Raw genomic sequence first — 24,503 nt, forward strand, 5'->3', positions numbered from 1 at the left:
TTGTAGTTCCTGTATTAAGTAAGGGTCAGTCTGTGTTCTGCCAATGTGTGACTGAGGTGCGGTAATTCTGCTACCGTGTTATAGCAGGCTAGCTTGTTTTGTTACTCCAAATCCCTCCAAATCCAGAGGGATTTCTCTATCTACCAGGGAGTAAGGATCACCCTCATTATCCGAGCCAGCAGTGTCCCCATCAGTGGAACATGCAGCAGTCCGGGACGTGCTCCAATGCTTATCCGCGGCACCAGACTTGTGGGATTCCACAGCCTGAGACACTGAACTTCCAGGTTTGGCCGGTTCCGCAGAACATTAGAAGGGACTGCAGCCTTTGAAAAAATTTCATCCAAGAAAAAAGGCATAAGGATACATACCAAAACCATAGGACGTCAGAGAGGCTCCCACTGAGAGATCCTCCCTTGCTCAAATTCCAGTTAGTGGAGCCTCAAAACCAGGCAAAACTTCTGGCTGATCCCTCTCCAGTCCAATTCCCATATCCTGCTGGGAAGGGCCAGGCTCAGCCAAACCTGCAGGAGACACTCTCCCTGAGCCTCCAGGCAGTGCTGACAAGATTACAAGGGTCACCCTGCTGTGATGTCCGAATATGGCAAGCACTGAAAATCGCAAGGCGCTTAGGATTCATTGCTACTGGCGCCATGGATAAGATGTCCATTAGCAGCACGCTTACAAACAAACGTCTGACAATTTTGTGTCTAAATGTGCGACCTGTACAAGGCAAACCTGGAAAGGCACCCAAAAAACAGGACGCCAAAGTAAGGGATGTCTATATTTAAGCTAGGATGTCCCATAAGAACGTACTCTCTCATAACGAAGAGCTTAGGCACTAGGAGCCGAGGACCGCAAGACCTACAGACGCCTAAAATTTGGATGCCCAATCTGTGCAGTCCAGATGGATGCCCAACCTGCACGCACAGGCGTGATCCAATGTCAGCCATTGTTTTGTAGCAGACTTGCACAAAAAGAAGCACGCAAATGCAGCCACAGTCTATCAAGCAGCGACTCCGAGAAGCCTGAAAGCAGGGCCTAGCCAAAAGGCTGCTCAATCCGCCAAAACTGCTGTGACTCCCCAAATGCCTCAGAGGCAGGAACGAAAGTTGGATCGACATGCTGAGGCTCAGAGACCAGACCAGAAGAGGGCGGGGAGGAATCCCTAAAAGTATCCCTTTCTCTTTGATATATGTAGATTTTATTTTATTTTCATCACCTTACCTGAGCTCAGCCCAAGTACAGAGTCAGTTTCTAGCTACAGGGTTATTTATTTATTTATTTAGCATTTTTTTATACCGAATTTCATGTAGCAGAGTTACAAATCAATTTGGTTTACATTTTAACATTAATATGCATGTAAGAATGCTATTACATAGAACAAGGAATATAACAAGGGTTAGAGGGCACATGCCTTCACCGCCACACTCTGCTTCCTGCACCCGCTAGGCTCTCAGCTGATTCTCTCCTGGCAGCTAAGCCCATGCCAGAAAACTGGCTACTGGGCTGAGTCACTTGACTGAGGGAGGGATCATGAGATATCACCTCAGGAGAACTCAACTGAGGGAGGGACCACACGGTATCACCTGAGAAGCATTGTGTGATTAATCTCCTTCTTTTCTCCTTCTCTCTCTCTCTCTCTTTTTTAAACAAGTAATCCCCAGTAAAGAGATGCACATCTACCATCTGCTGGAGATGGAGAATACAGGGGCTGATGTAGATACAGGAATATATATATACTGTGATGTCAGCTTTGCTCCATCAACATCTGCTGGTAGAGGTGCATAACCCACTAGTCATGGATTTACCTGTCTGAATGCTGTGATAAATACACAAGAAGCCAACACAAAGCCAAAGGGCAATATACAGAACTGGAGGTAATTGTTCTCTACTATAAATCTGAGATACTTATTGTGACTGGGATGTATCTCTATGTATGCATCCTTGAAAAATAGAGACCACAGCCAGTCTCCTTTGTGTAGAAGGGAAATAGTGGAAGGAAACCATTAAACGTTTTCTTCAGAAGAAACTTGTTCAAGTCCCTTAGGTCTATGATAGAACAACATATTCTAGTTGTTTTGGACACCAGGAAATAGCTGAAGTACAATCCCTATGCTCTCTCCTGTGATGCTAAAAATTTGACTGGTTAAGTCTGCAAGAGGGAGGACAGTTCCATTTCTAGTAATTCCTATTGGGGAATTTGAAGAGATTTTCAATAGATGAAAATTGGAACATCCTCTTACAGTCTGCAAAGCGCAGCTAAAGGGGCCAATAGTTTACGTAAAGCCTAAGCCTTACACCTATAAGAACATAAGTGTTATTGATCACGCCACCAGGGGGGCGGAGTTAGCAATCTGTTGATGATCACGCCGCCAGGGGGCGGAGTTAGCAATCTGTTGATGATCACGCTGCCAGGGGGCAGAGTTAGCAATCTGTTGTGAATTTGCTAAGGAGTTAACAATCTGTTATGGATCACCTCCTCCAGAGAGGAGGAGTGAGTAATCTGATCAATGCTGCTCCCTCAAGGGGAGGAGCTAGCAATCTGTAATACTCCATAGGCGGGGTCAATGATATGTTGTGGGTTGGCTCCCACAGTGTGGCAGTCTGTATGATACTGCTCTAGTAGTGTAAGGAATAAACACTTAGTGGAAACTGGTGAATCCTTGGGCCAATGGCAGATGACAGCGCCCCCAGGAGGATATCCTGAGAGGGACCACTGGCTAGGCTGGAGTATGGAGACAAACACAGATAGTTCTTTATTAGACAGGAAGTAGAACCACCAGAGGTGGCAGTAGTGAGTTGATGTGCCCGGCAGGGCTGAAGTCCCTCAGATACTGGAACTGCGATTTCTGGGTTGCTGAGCTGTAGGGAGAGACTATAGGTAGTGAATGGACAGGGTTATGCAGAATACATAATCAGTAGTAGATAATACATTCACAATTGTAGATATCTGCAATGGCTTCTATGCAACAGAGAGTTTCAGTATATTCAGGAACAAGAGCTGTAGGTGAGTACTGGTTCCTATATGCAGTCTGGAATAAGAACTCACAATATCTGTGTATGAGATGGCTTCTGGAATAGAAGAAAGTCTTTGGAGAGTTTTAGGAACATAGGCCCTCGTGGAGCGAGTACCGGTTCCTATCTGCAATCTGTAATAATAATGTACCAGATATAGGTATGCGATAGCTTCTGAGATAGAAGAGTCTGTGAAGGGTTTTAGGAACATGGGCCCTCGTGGAGCGAGTACCGGTTCCTATCTGTAATAGAACTCACAGTGTTCACGTCTGCGATCACTTCCAGGCAGTAAGGAGTCTTCTGAGCATTTCAGGGACATAGGCCCTCGAGGAGCGAGTACTGGATTCCGTCTAGCAGTCTGAAATCAAGAAGAGAGAGCGGGGCCCTCGAGGAGCGGGTACCCCTTGGTAAGTTTGTGGAGGCAGAGAAGCTTCCTCCTTGCTAACTCGATTCGAAGAAGTAAACAAAGACCTTTTAAGTTGGAAGCGGATGACGTCACTATGGGGGGACGCCCCCGAGGTTTGTGCCCTTGCCGGTACAAACTCTGGAGCGTGCGCATACCCTTACGTCATCAAAAACATGGTGGATCCGCAGCGTCAGGCCAGCCCGGGGACTTCAGGGAGAAGTGGCGAGGAGAAGCCGCGGCAGCAGCTGTCCATCAGAGCCGAAGGGAGTCGCCACAAAGGTAGAGAGGGTGGAGCGAGGGCAAGAACAGGCAAGAACACAACAGTACCTCCCCCCCCCTTTCAAAGGGCAGTCTCCTCTTCGGGTACCAGGTTAAGTACCAAAGATGCGCGAGGTGGAACTAATGAAGCATCTCTTATCCAATAGGTCTGAGGCTCCCAAAGATGATTTTGTGGCCGAAGCCCTTTCAGGCAATCAAATCTCAGCCTCTGTACAAACATCCAGGGTCTCTAATTCTTGAGTTCAAGTTCGTAAATTCACATTGACAGATGGATGTTGAGATTTAAAGAATCTAGCAGAATGAATAATGAAGTCAGCAGCAATGAGAGGGCTGCCATGGACGTCACTGAGGTTTCAGTGGAAGTGGTGATGTAGAAACTTGTCCAAAGTCCACTTCTGAGTAGCTCTTCCGCAGGATGCTGGAAGAGAGATGATGGCAATACCCGCAAAACGAACAGGCTGATGGATGGAGATATCTTCTTCCCCGGAATCAACAGTGCTGTAAACCTCCAGCACGACTTCCGAGTAAACCAAACGTAAAGTTGATAGTCGGAGATTTCTTCTTCTTCGGAATCAACAGTGCCATAGGCTTTTGGGCACCACTTCTGAGTGAACCCATTGCAAAAGCTGTTATTGATCACGCCGCCAGGGGGGGCGGAGTTAGCAATCTGTTGTGAATCTGCTAAGGAGTTAGCAATCTGTTATGGATCACCTCCTCCAGAGAGGAGGGGTGAATAATCTGATCAATGCTGCTCCCTCAATGAGAGGAGCTAGCAATCTGTAATACTCCGTAGGTGGAGTCAATGATTTGCTGTGGGTTGGCTCCCACAGTGTGGCAGTCTGTATGATACCGCTCTAGTAGTGTAAGGAATAAACACTTAGTGGAAATTGGTGAATCCTTGGGCCGATGGCAGATGACAGCGTCCCCAGGAGGATATCCTGAGAGGGACCATCGGCCAGGCTGGAGTATGGAGACAAACACAGATAGTTCTTTATTAGACACAAAGTAGAACCACCAGAGGTGGCAGTAGTGAGTTGATGTGCCCGGACCTGCCGCTGGGTACGGCAATAGGTGGCAGGCCAGACAGAGGACGAAAGCAGACAGAGTCCTTAGAACACAGAAGACTTTGGACTAGGACTGAAGTGAAGACACTGTAGACAAGGACTGGAGCGAAGACATCGTAGACAAGGACTGGAGCGAAGACATCAAGACAAGGACTGGAGCGAGACACTGTAGATGAGGGCTGAAGCAAGGATCAAGAACTGGTTCGAGACTGTGCGCCCTACACAGTCCACCTGCGGCACTGGTCGCGGGCTACGCTGGGCTCGACGCAGACTCCAGGAGGAATAGTGGAAGCTGAAACTAGAACATGACGAAGGTCCTGAAGAGGCCTGTACTGGGACACGCCCTCCTCAGCCCCCCGCGGGACTGGTCGCGGACTACGCCAGGCACAGAGCAGGTTCAAACACAAACTTGACATGGACAGATGCAGGGCTGCAATAGGCTCCGAAGACCCGGACAAGACTGAAACAGGATTCGATTCTCAAGGATTAAAAACAACGGACTGAAGCAAAGTCTTCCGGAGGGTTGCACTGCGGAGATGAGGATGGCCTTGTATTGTGAGGCGCCCTACACAGCCCACCCGTGGGACTGGTCACGGACCACGAGCACGGCACGCCAGGAAAGTGACATCAGGGAACCAAGGCATGGAGACAGATGTTAGACAAAGGCATCAGGAAGGACAACAGACATCAGGGATACAGAGACATCAGAAGACATGGCAGATAAAGACTAATACGATCCACCTAGTCTGCCCAGCCATTATGTTTAGTTTATTTTTAAATGCTTTATTTTCTAATTTGAAAATGTATAAACAAATAATGCTTCAAAAACTGTTACTTCTAATACTGCAGGGAGCTCATTCGAAGAGGTCACATCCTCCTGAGTAGCCAGAGTGTTGTGAATCTGCCCGCACCCGCGAACAAATCCCCTACCTTCCTTGCTCTCCGACGCAGCAGGATGCCGCCGACTCCGTTCACCACGGCCCGGAGGCCGTGGCCATCTCCTGGCCTGCACAGCAGGGCTGCCGCCGCCGCTGCCGCTCCTTCTTCGTGCCGATGCCTGCCTCTCCCTGCCTTCTTCGCAGCCTAGTGCCGCCGCCAAGACCTGCGGCCTGGAGGCCGCACCCACCAGCGCTCTCGCAAGGACGAAGATCAACAGGAAACTGAGGACATCTGGAAGCATGGACGAAGGACGTCAGGAACACGGAGACATCTGAAGACACCGACATCAGGATCAGGAACAAGACAACATGGCAGGGGAGAGCCACTGCCACTCTGATATCGTCTTGCGGCCTGGAGGTCACCCTGAAGCCTGCCTGCCTGTCTCTGTGCCTCCGTGCTGAGGTGTAGGAGAGCACCGCTGTCCAGGGTGCTGCCTCTCTCTTCTGCCTGTCTTTAGGCGCTGGCGTGTGCCTCTTCATAATATTTAAAGGACCAGCCACAGGAAGTGCTACTGGCCCCACCTGATGATGTCTTCCTGCTTTAGCCCTATAAAAGGGATTCCTCTTCAGTCACTCCTTGCCTTCGGATCGAGTCTCACAGTCGTCTGTGCTCCTTCGTCGATCCAGGTCCTCCGTGGTCTCCTCGGACTTTACCAGGGGTACCCGCTCCTTGGGGGCCTCGCTCTCTCTCTCTTGCCTTTCAGGTCGCAGTCTGGAACCGGTACTCGCTCCTCGAGGGCCCATGTTCCCAGACCTGCTACCGAATATAATTTCTACCAGGAAGTCACCGCTGCCTACACCACCAGTGAGTTACCATCTCTCTCTCAGAGCTTTCCCTGGAACCAGGTACTCGCTCCTCGAGGGCCTACTTCATTCCAGCTCCTGGGCTGTTCCAAGAGACTATTGTGTGAGTGTTACTATCAAGGTTCTGTTCCTGAACTCTGCATACTCTGCCTACTCACTATCTCAGTTTCTCTACAGCTCAGCCATCCTGGGATCACTGTTCCAGTGTCTGAGGGACTACAGCCCAGCCAGGCTCCTCCAGCTCACTACTGCCACCTCTGGTGGTTCTCTAAAACAGTTTAATAAAAGAACTAGTGTGTGTCTGTCTCCCAACTCTGAGCCTGACCGGTGGTCCCTCTCGGGATCTTCCCCCGTGGGTGTGGACATCTGCCACCGGCCCAAGGATCCACCCACAATTATCACAAATAATAACAGCAATCAAGTAGAATTCCCAAATCACAGCCTGACGGAGATATAAAGAAGGAATGTGTGCCACTCCTGACTTTGGGCTCCCTGTTATTTCCTTCATTCTAGACAACATCATAATCTCTCTTTTAGCAATGTTCAGTGATAAACTATTATGGAACATCCATTTTTTTAACTGTGTCCAAATACATTTTTAGGAACTCAATAGTTACAATGAATTCTTTATGGGACAAGAAAATGGATGTCATCTGCATAAATGTAAAAATTCAAACCCAATACTGCTAATCATTTGCATAATGGAATTAAGTAAATATTAAAGAGCATTATTGAGAGTGTGGACCCTTGTGGAACACCCATCCAAACATCCCTCCAATTTGACGTCTTGTCACCTAAATAAATCTGCTGAAATCTGTTTTGAAGATAGGACTAATTGTTATTTCTATGATTCTTAATTCTTTTAATCAACATATTAAGATTCTGTGGTTGATTGTATCGAAAGCAGCTGAGATATCCAACAAAACTAATAAGGAATCTTGGCTGTCATCGAACCCACGGCGCCCAGTGTCAAACATCGATAAGAGAACGGTCTCAGTGCTATTATTTCTAAATACAAATTGATTTGGATAAAATAGAGAATGTTCTTCTAAATAGTCTGTCAATTGTGCAAATTCAGCATATTCAATCATCTTAGCAGAAAAGGAAAGGGAGGAGATGGGGCAATAGTTAGACGATAAATTAGGATCTAGCTTCTCATTTTTTTATTTTTTTTTAGAAGCGGTCTGACTAGGGCTCTTTTAAACATATTTAGAAGAGAACCTTCCGATAATGAAAGATTAACCATTTTCACTAAGAAAGGTGATACCTCATCTTTTACTGATTTTAGTAATCTCACAGAAATGGGGTTTAATTTACATGGTGTGGGGTTTAGTTTCATAAAAGAAAATTGGTTCTTACCTGATAATTTTCGTTCCTGTAGTACCATGGAACAGTCCAGACTCCTGGGTTTTGCCCCCCCTCTAGCAGATGGAGACTGAAGTTTAAACATCAAAACTCTGCCTATATCTAGGTTGGTGCCACCTACAGTCTGGCAGTATTACTTAATGTCAAAGCAGAATAAATCAACCAAACATCTCCAACTAACTATATAAAAACTAACATCGACACCGGCTCAATAAACCCCCCAACTGGGAAAAGAACCCTTATCATCGATAACGGGAAAATACAGCAGAGCATTCTGACTGAAACAGAACAGACACACACATACAGTACGGCCTCTCCCGTTGTCAACAGTATGACTGGGCGGGACTCTGGACTGAAAATTTTCAGGTAAGAACCAATTTTCTTTTCCCTGTACATACCCGGATCAGTCCAGACTTCTGGGATGTACCAGTGCTTACCTTACTTGGGATGGGATCCGGAGAGGCCCGCTCTGAGCACTCCTTCTCCAAATCCTGCATGTCCTGGAGCCTTACGATAATGCCTGGCAAAGGTATGCAAAGATTTGCATGTGGCTGCCCTCCTCTGTAGAAATATGGTGACATTCTGCCCAGGATGTGGCCTGAGAGCTAGTAGAATGAGCCCAAAGACCCAATAGTAGAGACCGTCCCTGGACTAGATACGCCAAACTTATGGTCTCTTTCAACCAATGAGCAATGGTAGCCTTAGAAGCAGCATTACCTCTTCTAGGACCACTCCAAAGGACGAATAGATGGTCGGAGACCCGGAACACATTGGTCACTTCCAAATAGCGCAGCAACGTTCGCCTCACATCCAATTTTTGGAGCTCCCTAGACAATGGATCCGAACCGTCCAACTCCAAAAACGATGGCAGCTCGACCGTCTGATTCACATGAAAAGAAGAAACCACCTTGGGCAGAAAAGAAGGAACCATACGAAGCAACACTCCCGACTCTGAAATTCGCAAAAAAGGCTCCCGGCAAGATAGAGCCTGAAGTTTGGAAATCTGCCGTGCCGAAACAACAGCCACTAAAAACACCACCGTCAAAGTTAAATCCTTCAAGGTGACTTTACAAATAGGCTCAAAGGGAGCGCCACACAATGCCTTGAGAACCACATTCAAATTCCAGGATGGACAAGGCTGCCGAAACGGAGGACAATGCTTTGCCCCCCCTAAGGAACCGCACTACATCCGGATGAGTCGCCAACAACGACCCCTGAATCCGACCGCGCAAGGAACCCAGTGCCGCTACTTGGACCCGCAACGAACTATACGAAAGTCCCTTAGTCAAACCGTCCTGCAGAAAAAGTAAGATATCCGACACGGCCGCCCGAGTAGGAACCACGTCTTGGGTAGGACACCATGATTCAAACGCCTTCCAGACCCGCACATAAGATAACGATGTAGACACTTTCCAGAAACATAGAAGAGTGGTTACTACCGCATCCGAATATCTCTTGGACTTCAACCTTTGCCTCTCAAAAGCCATGCCGCTAGACAAAAGCGATCGACCTGGTCTAAACAAACGGGCCCCTGATGCAGAAGATCCGGCACATACGGGAAGCGAATGGGTTCCTCCACTGCCAGACTCAGGAGATCCGCGAACCATGGCCATTCCGGAGCGACTAGTACCACTTCTGCTGGGTGTAACTCGATTCGCTGTAACACCCTGCCGATGAGTGGCCACGGAGGGAACACATAAAGTAACACATCTGTCGGCCACGGCAGTGCTAGAACGTCCACTCCCTCTGCTGCCGTCTCCCTACGTTGAGCGAAGAAATGAGGAGCTTTCGCATTCTTGAAGGTTCCCCACCGTGTACAAATGAGGTGATACGCGTCCTCCGCGAGTTCCCACTCTCCGAGGTCCAGCCAATTGAGACTGAGAAAATCTGCATGAATATTCTCTACCCCGGCAATGTGAGAGGCCGCTATGCTACACAGATGCTTCTCCGCCCATGCTATCTACCACCTAATCCCTAGGCCTCAGCACAGACTGTAGGTTTTGCACCCCCTCCACCTGCTAGGAGACAGAAGAATACTGCCAGACTGTAGGTGGAACCAGCCTAAATATAGGTGGAGTTTTGGTTTGTAAACTTCTGTCTCCATCTGCTAAAGGGGGTGGGGGCAAATCCCAGGAGTCTGGACTGACCCGGGTACGTACAGGGAATTATCTGTTGTACTTCAATTGTCAAAACAGAGGTTAAATTTTACCAATTTGAGATTACTGCAAGGGAAGGTACTAATAAGGTGTCTTGAATAGGCTGGAATTGCTTAGTTAGGTTTTCAACTTTCTCATTGAAAAAGGTAGAAAATTCTTTGCAGTTTGAGGGCAACAATGAGGAATAATCTGGTTTAACATAGAAACATAGAAATGACAGCAGAAAAGGACAAAACAGTTTCCAAGACCTTAAAATTTAGTGTCCTTGTTAGTTGCTGTCTGAATCTGATTTTTATTTTTCCCCTACCGTTAAAGCAGAGAGCAATATTGGAGTTGTATCAAAAGTATGAATGCTTATTGGTTAAGGGTAGTAACCGCCACACCAGCAACTTATCCCATGCACTTTTTTCTTCATTTCCATCCTTTAGTTTATAGGGATCCATGGTGTTTATTCCATGCTCCTTTGAAAATTTTCACCATTTTTGTCTTACCACCTCCTCCGGAAGGGCATTCCAGGCATTTACCACCCTCTCCATGAAGAAATATTTCATGATGTTGGTTCTGAGTCTTTCTCCATGGAGATTCATTTCGTGACACTTAGTTCTACTAAATTTCTTTCAAATGGAGAAGGTTTGCTGATTGTGCTTCATTAAAAGCTTTCAGGTATCTGAAGGTCTGTATCATATCTCCCATGTATCTCCTCTTCTCCAAGGTAAACATATTTTGGTCCTTCGATCTTTCCTCGTAAGTCATTTGATGGAGACCCCCCTTTTGTTGCCCTTCTCTGAACTGCCTCCATCCTGTCTCTGTCCCTCTTGAGATACGTCTCCAGAACTGAACACAATACTCCAGGTGAGGCCTCACCAAGGTCTTGTACAAGGTCATTATCATCTCCTTTTTCTTACTAGTCATTCCTCTATATGCAGCCCAGCATTCTTCTGGCTTTAGCTATCACCTTGTCACATTGCTTTGCCTTCTTCAGATCGCTAGACATTATCACCCCAAAGTCCCTCTCTTACTCCGTGCACAGAAGCCCTTCACCCCCATCACATACAGCTCTTTTGGATTACCATACCCCAGATGCATGACTCTGCACTTCTTGGCATTGAATCCCAGCTGCCATATCTTCGACCATTGTTCAAGCTTCCTTTAATCATGTCTCATTCTCTCTACTCCTTCCGACGTGTCCACTCTATTGCAAATCTTAGTATCATCCACAAATAGACAAACTTTACCTTCTATCACTTTCACAATGTTGCTCAAAAAGATATTAAACAGAACCGGTACCAACACCAATCCTTGTGGCACCCCGCTTAACACCATTCTCTCGTCAGAGTAGGTACCATTTACCATCACACGCTGCCTTCTATCCATCAACCAGTTTGTAATCCACTCCAAACCTTGGTGCTCACTCCCAAGTTTCTCATTTTATTCCTAAGCCTCCTATGTGGGACTGTATCAAAAGCTTTGCTGAAATCCAAATAGATTACATCGAGTGCTCTTCTTTGATCCAATTCTTTAGTCACCCAATCAAAAAAATCAATCAGATTTGTCTGACAGGACATTCCCCTGGTGAATCCATGCTGCCTCTGGTTGAGCAACCCATTGGATTGTAGATAGTTCACTATCCTTTCCTTCAGCAGTGTCTCCATAAATTTTCTCACCACTGAGGTGAGGCTAACCAGTCTGTAGTTTCTAGCCTAGTCTCTGCCCCCACTCTTGTGAAGCAGGACTACCACCGCTTTTCTCCAATCTTGTGGCACCACACCCGTTTCCCAGGATCTGTTGAACAGGGCCTTCAACTGCCCTGCCAGCACATCTCTGAGTTCCTTCAATATCCTGGGATGTACCTCAACCAGCCCCATGGCCTTGTCCACTTTCAGTTTTCCTAGCTCTTCCCATACATTCTCTTCTGTAAATGGAGTTTCATCTACTCCTCCCCCAACCACAGTCTTATCAATTAGCGTGGTCATTTTCCAGGGTCTTCTTTAGTGAACACAGAACTGAAGTAATTGTTTAATATTTTGGCCATTCCTTTGTCGCCCCCCCCCCCCAATTGATCTTTGTCTCCTTTTAATTTCTCTATACCACTTCGGACCTTTCTCTGATATATCTGAAAAATGTTTTGTCGCCTCGCTTTACCTCTTTCGCAATCCTGTCTTCCGCCTGAATTTTTGCTTTCTTGATTTCTTTCTTCTTCTCCTTCAGTTTCACCAGATATTCTTCCCTGTGTTTCTCTTTTTGGGATCCTTTATATTTCTTGAACGCTGTTCTTTTTGCTTTTATCAGCCACCTCCTTTGAGAACCAGATTGGTTTCTTATTTCTCTTACTTTTGTTTACTTTTCTAACATATAGATTTAATGTTCCTTTTAGTTTGGCCTACTGTTGTTCTACCTCTATCATTTTCTCCCAGTATTTTAGTTCTGCTTCCTGGTACTTCCCCATTTTGACAAAGTCTGTATTTTTGAAATTCAAAACTCAGGTCTTTGTGTGACTTATTTGTATCCTATTTGTTATATCAAACCATACTGTTTGATGATCACTGGTGCTGAGGTGGGCACCCACCTGGATATTAGAGGCATTATCCCCATTAGTGAGCACTAGGTTGAGTATAACTCCCTCCCTCGCGGGTTCCATTACCATTTGTTTGAAGAGAGCCCCTTGCAGAGTATTCAATATCTCTCTACTTCTGGTAGAGTATGCAGAAGGGATTCTCCAGTTTACATTCGCCAGGTTAAAATCTCCACCCAATCAACACTTCTGCATTCTTCTCCACCTTTTGGATGTCTTTGATCACATCTCTGTCCAGTTCTTCCTTCCACTAAAAATGGATGCACCATCATCTTTTTTTTAGGATGGCCCATAATGCTTCTTCTCTAACCCACATTCCTTGCAGTTCAGTTGCTTAGATATTGTTTTTGATATAAAGAGATACTCCTCCCCCTTTTCTGTCTTCTCTGTCCTTCCTTAACAAGTTATAGCCCAGGATGGCTGCATCCCAATCGTGAGACTCTGTGAACCATGTCTCCGTGGCAACAATGTTCAAATCCGCCTCCATCATTAGGGCCTGCAGGTCTGGGATTTTATTGACCAAACTACAGGCATTTGTAGTCATAGACTTCAATTTCTTTCCCTTGATTTGTTTTGCTTCTTAGACACCTGTTCTGCTTTTTTGTGCTGATTGATTTTGTTGTTTTCTCCGCCCTCATCTTTTAAAGCTTTTATTGCTTGGGGGTGACAGAGTTAATCAAATTTCTTACTGTGGAGAATAATAACCTATTATTAAACCAAGCTGCATGAGTTTTCTTTGAATAGTACTGCTTTTTAGGTTTAATGACCATTTGTTTATATTTAGGTAGACATAATCTGTAATTTTCCAAGTTAGATAATGATTTATGCTTCCTCCCAGGTCTTTATTTCTAAGATTTCATTTAGAACATTTTAATTCTTTATTGTATCTGTTGGTGTTTGAGGTAGTTGTGGGTGGATCCTTGGGCCAGTGGCAGATGACCACGCCCCTGGGGGAACATCCCGAGAGGGACCACTGGCTTTACCCAGGGCAAGTCTTGCCTCACAAATCTGCTTCACTTTTTTGAAGGAGTTAATAAACATGTGGATAAAGGTGAACCGGTAGATATATTATACTTGGATTTTCAGAAGGCGTTTGACAAAGTTCCTCATGAGAGGCTTCTAGGAAAAGTAAAATGTCATGGGATAGGTGGCGATGTCCTTTCGTGGATTGCAAACTAGCTAAAAGACAGGAAACAGAGAGTAGGATTAAATGGGCAATTTTCTCAGTGGAAGGGAGTGGACAGTGGAGTGCCTCAGGGATCTGTATTGGGACCCTTACTTTTCAATATATTTATAAATGATCTGGAAAGAAATACGACGAGTGAGATAATCAAATTTGCAGATGACACAAAATTGTTCAGAGTAGTTAAATCATAAGCAGATTGTGATAAATTGCAGGAAGACCTTGTGAGACTGGAAAATTGGGCATCCAAATGGCAGATGAAATTTAATGTGGATAAGTGCAAGGTGATGCATATAGGGAAAAATAACCCATGCTATAATTACACAATGTTGGGTTCCATATTAGGTGCTACAAGCCAAGAAAGAGATCTAGGTGTCATAGTGGATAACACATTGAAATCGTCGGTACAGTGTGCTGCGGCAGTCAAAAAAGCAAACAGAATGTTAGGAATTATTAGAAAGGGAATGGTGAATAAAACGGAAAATGTCATAATGCCTCTGTATCGCTCCATGGTGAGACCGCACCTTGAATACTGTGTACAATTCTGGTCGCCGCATCTCAAAAAAGATATAATTGCGATGGAGAAGGTACAGAGAAGGGCTACCAAAATGATAAGGGGAATGGAACAACTCCCCTATGAGGAAAGACTAAAGAGGTTAGGACTTTTCAGCTTGGAGAAGAGACGACTGAGGGGGGATATGATAGAGGTGTTTAAAATTATGAGAGGTCTAGAACGGGTAGATGTGAATCGGTTATTTACTCTTTCGGATAGTAGAAAGACTAGGGGACACTCCATGAAGTTAGCATGGGGCACATTTAAAACTAATCGGAGAAAGTTCTTTTTTACTCAACGCACAATTAAACTCTGGAATTTGTTGACAGAGGATGTGGTTAGTTAGTATAGCTGTGTTTAAAAAAGGATTGGATAAGTTCTTGGAGGAGAAGTCCATTACCTGCTATTAAGTTCACTTAGAGAATAGCCACTGCATTTAGCAATGGTAACATGGAATAGACTTAGTTTTTGGGTACTTGCCAGGTTCTTATGGCCTGGATTGGCCACTGTTGGAAACAGGATGCTGGGCTTGATGGACCCTTGGTCTGACCCAGTATGGCATTTTCTTATGTTCTTATGTAGTTCTTTTATTAAACAGTATATTGAACCACCAGAGGTGGCAGTAGTGATCTGGAAGTGCCCGGCAGGGCTGTAGTCCCTCAGGTACTAGAACAGCGATCCTGGATAACTGAGCTGTAGAGAAACTGAATATAGTGAGTAGGCAGGGTATGCAGAGTTCAGGAACAGAACCTTGATGGTAACACTCACACAATAGTCTCTAGAAGTAGTCCAGGTGTTGGGATGAGTTAGGCCCTCAAGGAGCGAGTACCTGGTTCCAGGGAAAGCTCTGAGAGAGAGATGGTAACTCACTGGTGTAGTAGGCAGCGATGACTTCCAGGCAGAATAAGTATTCAGCAACCAGTCCGGGAACATGGGCCCTCGAGAAGCGAGTACCGGTTCCTGACTGTGACCTGAAAAACAAAGATAGAGCGAGGCCCCTGAGGAGCGGGTACTTCTGGTAAGTCCGAGGAGGCACAGTAGCTAGGAGAGTGTGAAACTGGTCCTTGCTAACTCGATTCGTTAGCGATTTCTGAGACCTTAAATATCGGTACGGATGACGTCATGTCAGGGGGACGCCCCTGAGGTTCGCGCCACTGCTGGTACATCAGTTGGAGCCGCACTGCGCGCGCGCCCTTAGGCTCTTGTGAATCATGGCGGATTGCAGTGTCGAGCCGCTCTGGGGATGCCGGGAGGAGTCGGTAGAATGATTCCGCGGTAGCCAACCTTCCACTTGAGCAAGAGGGAGTCACCAAGGAGGTAAGGAGGGCAGAGTGGAGACGTCGAGCAGCGACGGTCGCAACAGTATCAGAGTGAGAATTTACCAATTTTATCAATGTTCATTGATATAGTTTTCAATAGTCTCATTAGTAGGTGTTTAATACCATAACTCTTACTCTGGACAGACTTTGGTGCAAGGTAAGTCTTGGCTAAGCAGATGTCTCTGAAGTAGAAAGGAAGACTACCACCTTCTGTTTTACCCTTTGCTCTCTGATACTCGTAAGAGGGCTATAGTAATGAGCTAAGCATTAAAACTGTGCACTGAAATTCAGCACACAATCTCTTAAAATACAAGCTAAAATTTCTTTAACTCTTGATGCAGTACACGAATGGTATATTAATGCCGAATGGTATATCAATGCATCTGAGTTAAAAAATGCACAAAAACCCAAAAATGTGCATAAAGAAAAGTCTTGGTGCATAAAAAAACATAATTAATGCACATGAACCATATTTTATGCACAGAAAACATAATTTGTGAGCACATATTCTTTGGGGTAGATTTTATAATTTTGTGCGAGCGCGTACTTTTCTTCGCGCACCAGGCGAATCCAGCGTACTTTTGTTCGCGCACCAGGCGTGAACAAAAGTACGCTGGATTTTATAAGATACACGCGTATCTTTTAAAATCCGGGGTCGGCGCGCGCAAGGGGGTGCACATTTGTGCAACCTGCGCGCACCGAGCCCAGCGCGCGCTGCCTGTTCCCTCCGAGGCCGCTCCGATTTCGGAGCGGCCTCGAAGGGAACTTTCCTTCGCCCTCCCCCCACCTTCCCCTCCCTTCCCCTACCTAACCCACCCACCCCCGGCCCTATCTAAACCCCCCCCTTACCTTTGTTGGCAGATTTACGCCTGCTGAAAGCAGATGTAAATCTGCGCGCCATCACCCGACCCGGGGGCTGGTCCAGAGGCCACGACCACGCCCCCGGGCCGGCACCCGAAATGCCGCGTCACGCCCCCGAAACGCCGCGTCATTTACGCAACGCCCCCAACACGCCCCTTTTACGAAGCCCCGGGACTTACGCGCGTCCCAGGGCTCTGCGCGTGCCGGCGGCCTATGCAAAATAGGCGCGCGAGGGCCCTGCGCGCATAAATCCGGCTGGATTTACGCGCACAGAGCATTTAAAATCCGGCCGTTTCTGCACATAAAATATGAATTATAAGTCCCAGCAATAGAATTCCAACTTCCACCCATAGACTAACATTAACCCTACTTTACTCCACCTTACATTAAAAGTTACATTTCCAGTTCTAAAATAACTCGAGTTAAGATAACCCATCTTTCTACATTTGAGGGATATTAGATGGCACTAGCCTATATGCACCTTATGTACACATTTTTTGGAAGGAAAATTTCTTGCAGAATTTGTACTAAAGATTGAACACAAAAATATGTGTGCATAACTAAGGGTTAAACTGTGAACTCTTTTGAGCTTACTTTATTACAACAGCTCCTCTGCTAACTGAGGAATTAGTCTTCAACAGCAAAGTATTGCTCCCAACAAGTGCACACAATGAGCGTGATTTCCTTAGAATTGGAAGGCCAGATTCAGCAGCTGTACAGTATACCAGTTATACTAGTTTGTTGTCATTGCACTGTTGATGGTTTTTTTTTTTTATCTTTTATGTTTCCTTGGATATGAATGTGTAAATTAAATAAAAGGTAATCTTGCAAAAAAAAAAAAGGAGAGCTTAAAGTAAAGACTATCGCTTCAACTCATCAATTTATCTAACAGAAATTTAGGTTGTCAGACTTAAAATTAAAAAGAAGAAAAGGTAATCAAAATCACACAAAAACAATGCTGTCAGGAAAAAACATTTTGGTACCACGATTTGTCACTTTCAGAGGCTGTATGGCAACAATACATTCTAATAGTTTCATACTAACACTGAGATTGTTTAGGATCAACTAGATAGAAGAAAAGGATAAATTAAAAGCATGACTTGGCAGCAGAGAACCATAAGTTTAGTAAAGGTCCAAGAAAAACAGAAGAATGGAGATATCTCATACACCAAACAAAAAGCACAAGAGGTACACACAAAGCAAATTTGCTTACCATAAACAGGGTTGTCTGTAGACAGCAGGATGAATTAGTTGTGACATCATCTGATGGCACCAAACAGACCTCTCTTTCTAGTTCAGTAAAGTTTGTAATATTGAGTATGTGCAGGAGTTTTCATGCTGCTTCATGAGTCCCTTAGTTGATTGTACAGCTTAACTTTAGCTAGATAGTCGACTCTCCAGGGAGGTGAAAAGGTATTCAGCATGGCCAATTCATCCTGCTGACTACAGAGAACCCTGTTTATGGTAAGCAAACTTGCTTTCTCATTCAACAAGCAAGGCTGAATTAGCCATGGCATGTGGGGAGTTCCAAGCTGAGGGTTGCAAAGCAGAGCACTTACTGTATAAGCAACCCAGCTCTCCCATGTAAAGTGGACTGCTAGGTGAACAGGCTGCAAACACTATTTTCATAAAGCTGTCACTTCTTGAGAGATTGTACAAACAGTAACGGAACATGAAGGTATTTTTTTATGTACAGACAGCCATATTGCAGTTTTGCAAATGTCTTAATTGAAGACTGCTCTTAGGTAAGCAACTGAAGTAGCCATGGCTCTTACTTGAGTCTTGATACAGTCTGAAATCTGACGCCCAGCTAGCACATCACAATTCACGATACTGTCCATTTGCCAAATGGACAAAGTATGTTCAGCAACTGTTACACCCATTCTGCTGGGTTCATTGGATAAAAATAGCTGAGAGGCCTGACGATGAGGTTGAGTTCTCTTCAGATAATAGGCTTGTGCTCTTTGCAGTTGCGCGAATGAAGGTCTTTTTCTATTTTATGCAGATGTAGTCTTGGAAAGAATGTGTGCAAAACAATAGCTTGATTCATGTGAAAAGCAGAAACCAGCTGAGGTAGAAATTTAGAAATGGTGCAGAGCACCACTCTGTTGCGGAAGAATTGAAGGTAAGGAGAGTATGAGATTAATGCCTGAAATTCCTGACTCTTCTAGCAGAAGTGACAGTGATTAAGACCACCACCTTGCATGTAAGAAACTTCAAAGAAGCTGACTCCAGATGTTCTAAGAAGACATTGAGATGCCATGGCACAGAATGTTTTGAAACTGGATGCTTCATATGCTACAAGCCCTACATGAATTCTGTCACAAAGGTTGAAGGGAGATCGGTTTTCCTTTCACCTGAGGGTGGTATGCAACTAATGCACTAAGGTGTACTTTCACTAATGTAGAGAGGGAGAACAAATACTAAAGCAGATCCTTGGGATTACTGATAAGAGTCCAGAGAGCCAACCTGGCTCCAAGATGAGAAACATTTCCAATTAAATCTGTACACCTTTCTGGTGAATTGCTTCCTAGCCAAAATAACAACATTCTTAACTTCCTTGGACAGTGATAATGAGAAAACTACTGAACTACGCTCTTCCTGCCTCAGCAGCACTGGGTCGGCTCCTAGAAATATGGGAGGGTGGACTGACATTCTGATGAGATAGAAGAGCCACACCTGTTTGGGCCATATTAAGGCGATGAGGAAAGGTATACACAATCCTTGAGCAATTTCTACAGCATCCTCGACACTAGCGGATCTGCATTCCACTGCAGCAAAAAAGCATCTGGAGAGTATCTGAATTTGTTCGAAGAATGGAGCATATTTCTCTGTTTTTGAGCCCACTCCCGAATCTTTTCAGATTCTTGGCAGATAGACCAGGACCTTGTGCCCCCTTGCCTGTTTACACAGAATATTGCTACATTTGGATCAGAACTCTCTTTCCCTGAAGGATACGAGTCAACACTCACAATGTATGCCAAATGGCTTACAGCTCTAAGATGTTGATATGAAACAGATGTTCCGTTGATGACTATGTTCATGGAGTTTGGGAGGAACATGTATGTGCACCCCACTAGAGATGGATGCATCCATCACAAGTGCTACCTAATGAGGTAAAATTCAAAGAGGGGAATCCACCTCTAGGAAAGGTAGATCCAGCACCAAAAATGGGATGCTTTCATCTTGAATCTCTGGTTGTGAACTGGATTCAACTGGTGAAATTGACTATAAAGCTCAGGGTCTAGAGAAGCTGAATGGTCTTCCTCCAAGGAGTCTAGCACCCTTGTTTAACACAGTCCCGTCACCAGCCAGTCGGCTAAGTATGACTCCCAATTTCATGAAGGATAAAATTCAAGGTTGTGATGATTGTTTAAAGCCTTGTGTACAATCAAGCATCATGGTATATCAGTTTGACCTTAATGATTTATTGACCAGCACTTATCCTTCAATATAACAGCATGGGCCTAAGGGATGCTCCATCAGTGAAATTGGTGGGTTTGGTATAAGCAAGAGAGAGGTCTGGTGTTGAGACAAAATATGTGTTTTTTCGTTTTATTTTCTTTTTCCATTTTCATTTTTTTTTTGTTTCATTTCTTTTGAAATAGTGCGTATTAATCAAAATGAAACTAAAAGACAAATGCACATCGCTACTTGTCAGTGGCCACTAAAGAGGTAAAGAAAGTCTTCACCAGTTCCGTGATATAGTCCATGGATTGCTGTGTCCTCTGGGCTGCAGTTGAAGAGATAAAACATTTTCCACTAATACCAATATAGGATTATCATACTGAGAACCATGTACAGAACTCCAGGTAGTGACTTCCTCCAATTGCATGAAGATCAAAGGCATGATGGCACTGATAGGGTCTGGTCTTTTTAGATGCAGAAGGAGGGACCTAAGCTCGGTGCTCCGAGCAGATGACACTGATGGGGACCTAGTTATTCTAGGGTTCAGGTATAAGAGTCAGCATGGGCCTTGATGGCACAGATTGAGCCATGCACTTCTGTGTTGATGGAACCAAGGATCTGTGTGTATTGATGGCACCGATGAATCAAACATCAACAGTGCCATAGCTTTCCATGTCAATGGTATCTAGAGCTAGTGCTCCAATGGTGCATGTGCATTGAGAGCTCCTTGATGGACCCGAAGGGTATTTTTTCTTTGGTGCCTACAAACCCTGTGATGGAGACAGGGCGCAGGAGTGAATCATGGAACATGCAGACTCTGACCCTGGTGCTTCTGCACACAGAAGCTATGGCAGACTCAGAATCCTGAGGAACAGGGTGGGGGAGCCCTGATCAAGGAGACATTACTTGACTCAGCACAGAGAGAGTCCGCGGAGGCTCCACTCTGAGTAGATCGGCTGTCTCTCTCCATGGACCTGCGGAGCACTGCCATTTTCCATGCCCGGCTCCGCTAGGTTCTAGAGGACATCTGGCAATAGTCGCAACAAGTTATCAAGTTATAGTCCAGTTCCAGGCACTTGTAATAGATGTCGTGGCCATCAGTCAGACATCCAGTGACCACAGACAATTTTTGAGACCACTAGCTTTTTTGGAACTGAACACTTTTTCATAAAACTTTTTTTTTTTTGCACTGAAAAGTGCTGTTTGAGGGGGCTGCTGAGGCAGTGGGGCAAAAGAAAAACAGCAAGGAAAGCCATTAAGGTAGAGGGGGACAAAAAAGCTTCCCTGTGGAAGCTTGTATAAAAAAAGACTGAGGGGCTCACGAGGCAGTGAGCATGCAGGAACTCCCATGCATGATCGGTAGTAAAAACTTGACTGAGTTAGAGAGATGGTTCATTCGATGTCATTGGATGACATCACCCCACGTGTGTCATGGCTAGTTCAACCCTTCTTATCAACTAAGAAACAATTTTTTAGACAAATATTTTATCTGCAAAGAATACTTTTTCCAGGTGAAACGTCCCTTGAAGGGTTGCAGAAAGGCATGGTAGCCCTTTGTGACTTGGAGATCTTGTTGTCCCTGGAAAAAAGAGCCCCCCCCTGAGAACCCTGCAATGATAAGATCGGAATCACTTAAAGATACCCTGTCGCCTCTTGAAAAGAGTGGTGAACAGGGTGGTGGACTGGGAACAACTTTGCTTCCACCTGCAAGAGCAACCAGTATGGTTAATCTTTCAGAGGGGAATGTTATAGAGGGTTTGTTGCTATCCCAGGAAGTTAGTTCAGGTAGTGATCCTGGAATAATACCAATTGTGAGACCGCCTGTATTTTCCTTAGAGGTCATATGGGAAACTTTAGTAGTTTTAAATAAGAATGTTACCTTGCAACTGAAACCTATAGTAAATAATATAGAAAAATTGGAATCTAAGGTCAACAAGGTAATCCTTGATGACAAAATGAGAGATCAGACAATTGAAAATAATAGTGGTGAATTGAAAAGGCTAAGTATTCAAAATGAGTTAATAATAAAAGAAAATCAATATTTGTCTAGAAAAATGGAAAACCTTGAAAATCAATTATGAAGTAGAAATTTAAGGCTGGTAAACTTTCCAAAGTTATCAGCTTTACCTGCTAAAGAAATGTGGAACAAATTTGCTCTAGAATTTCTGAAAATCCCTCAACAAGCACTTCCTCCTCTTACCCAAATTTATTATGTTCCTGCTTGGAAAATTACACCTGAGAAGGAACAAGAATATCAGTCTATAACACCATTAAATGTCAATGAAATTCTAGAATCTACAAATCTAGAAGTGGCTCAGCCAGCCACTATGATCATTTCCTTTTTATTAAATTTGGATGAAGAGTGGATTCAGAAATTATTTTTTAGAAATATTAAAGAGAAATGTTGTCAGCTGGATGTTAGAATGTCTCCAGATGTAACCAAAGATACCCAGAGGAGGAGGAAAGAATTGCTTAATTTAAGGCCTAAATTATACAATGCTCCCATTTGTAGCAAATTAAAATTTCCATGCAAATGTTGCATCACAAACCAGAATGCAAAGTATTGGTTTTTCCAGCTGTCACACCTGATAAAGTTTATTACAGATAAACAATCTGAGTAAAATTTAGGAGCTACAACTCCTCAGGAATATAACTAGGAAATGCTCTATGAGATGGAATTAGGCAAACCTAGTGAGATCATCTGTTATTTCTTAATGAATTTTCTGTGAATGATATGCCTTTAAAATGTTTCCTGTTCAAACTCCCCCATTTTTTGAGGACTTAGAAAAATATGGTTTATGAAATGTTTCCTTATTTGTAACCTTACATGTATATCTATGTTTGGATGGCCATACATCTATATCAAGGTATTTATTCTTGATTGTATTTTTGATTTTGAGAAATAAAAAAAAAAAAAGAATACTTTTTCTTTGTAGATGTCTGATACATGCCATTAGGACCAATATATATCTCACACATGCTATTAAGACTGTAGAATATGTATAATGGCAATTTTATGAAAAAAAAAAAAAAAGAATATACTTATTTCAGTGTATAGTTGGCACACTTACAAAAACTTTTGTTTGTAGATATCCAAGGCTAGAGGTCTTGTGTTGAGACAATTGAAAAGTAAATCAAAGCAAACCATATGAGGAGTAGACTAGTAGTAGGGAGCAAACGTATTAATATATTTAAATGCAATAAGAATCTTGATATGAGAGCAGTATTTCACAGAGAGCCAGTGCAAAGAGTCTAGGAAAGTAGAAGCATGAAAATAACTGGGAAGCTGAAAAAGAAGGCAGACAATTGAATTCTGTAGCACACAGAGAGACAAATTGAGGATTCAGGGAGTGACAATTAACCTATTATAATAGTTGAGATCAAAGGAGGATGTGACAAACATCAAATATGTGGATGTGACAAACATCAAATATGGAGGATGTGACAAACATCAAATATGAAAGTACAAATTTTCCAAATATTGTAATGGAGAGCAAAGAATGGAAATGGAGGAAAAGAAGAAGATGGTATCAAATATACAAGTAAAGAATGAATATCAGAGAAAAGATTTTTGTACTATACCTCTACTATCCTGTCACCAGTCTTTAATGTTCCATTTTTTCCAGCAGGACTATCTTCCAGAATGTGCTTGATGAAGATTCCTCTCATAACTTCACCATTACTCAACCGGCTTCCCATTCCTCTCCCACCAACAATGCTGATTCCAAGCGACTTACCAGCTTCTCTCCAAAGTTCAATTCTATAAACAGCAATACATTCAATGAGGTTAACCAGCTAACTCTGGTCAACATATTCAGCAGGACTTAACCAGGTAAGTTTTCTGCTGAATATAATTGGCTAAAGTTACCCCGTAAATTTATTCGAGTAACTTTACCACTCACGAGCCTTTTGAATATTGAAAACAAAACACCTAGCATACTGTGCAAGTGCCAGTCCCATTCCATTCCTTAAAAAAAAGTGATGACCAAATCTCCACCTCATGAATCAGCAAATGTGGCCGACTGGAATGAATAAAGTTAGGCAGATAAAGTTTATCTGGCTAACTTCAGCCAATTAAAGTTACTCAGTTCTGAATGGAGACTGGTCTTTTCACCTGGAGTGAAGTTTGACAGCTGCTACATATCAATCACATCACAAGTTAAAATTTAGACATATGGCTGGAATCTGATTTCTTTCTCTACATTTACATAAAATCAATTGTAAAGGGGATATTCTTTAAGCTACGCATTATCTGCTGGCTAAAACCTTTGCCGAGTACAGAAGATTTTCAAACACCAGCCACCGTGGAGTTTTGCAATTACTAGGCGTCCACCTGATTCATAAACCAAAGCAAATTCAGAATGATTTTTCAAATCTTCCCTTCCCTATCGATTCTCATAATTTGGCATCTACCCCAAAATGGGAAACATTTAGAACAGTAAATGTTAATACTATCCGGTGCATACTTTCAGAAAAGAAAAGCACTATCTGCTCACAAAGTTCAAGTCCTGTTACACTTTTAAAATATGCTAGTCAGGATATCTCACAATATCTTGCAAAAACTGTCAAACTTTCACTTA

The 24,503-nt window shown here is 43.9% G+C and overlaps 1 protein-coding gene across 5 annotated transcripts in view; it reads right to left on the reverse strand.

Moving 5' to 3' along the window:
- MPDZ (multiple PDZ domain crumbs cell polarity complex component) overlaps window positions 1-24,503 on the reverse strand; it is a 662,189-nt gene that overhangs the window by 296,254 nt on the left and 341,432 nt on the right. For all 5 annotated transcript variants that reach the window (XM_029605550.1, XM_029605570.1, XM_029605559.1 and 2 more), the window contains one exon: window positions 23,506-23,683. In XM_029605550.1, coding sequence (XP_029461410.1) covers window positions 23,506-23,683 — 178 coding nt within the window. The remainder of the gene's footprint in view (window positions 1-23,505; window positions 23,684-24,503) is intronic.

This window comes from Rhinatrema bivittatum, chromosome 1 (genome assembly GCF_901001135.1).
Source record: "Rhinatrema bivittatum chromosome 1, aRhiBiv1.1, whole genome shotgun sequence".
Lineage (NCBI taxonomy): Eukaryota > Metazoa > Chordata > Amphibia > Gymnophiona > Rhinatrematidae > Rhinatrema > Rhinatrema bivittatum.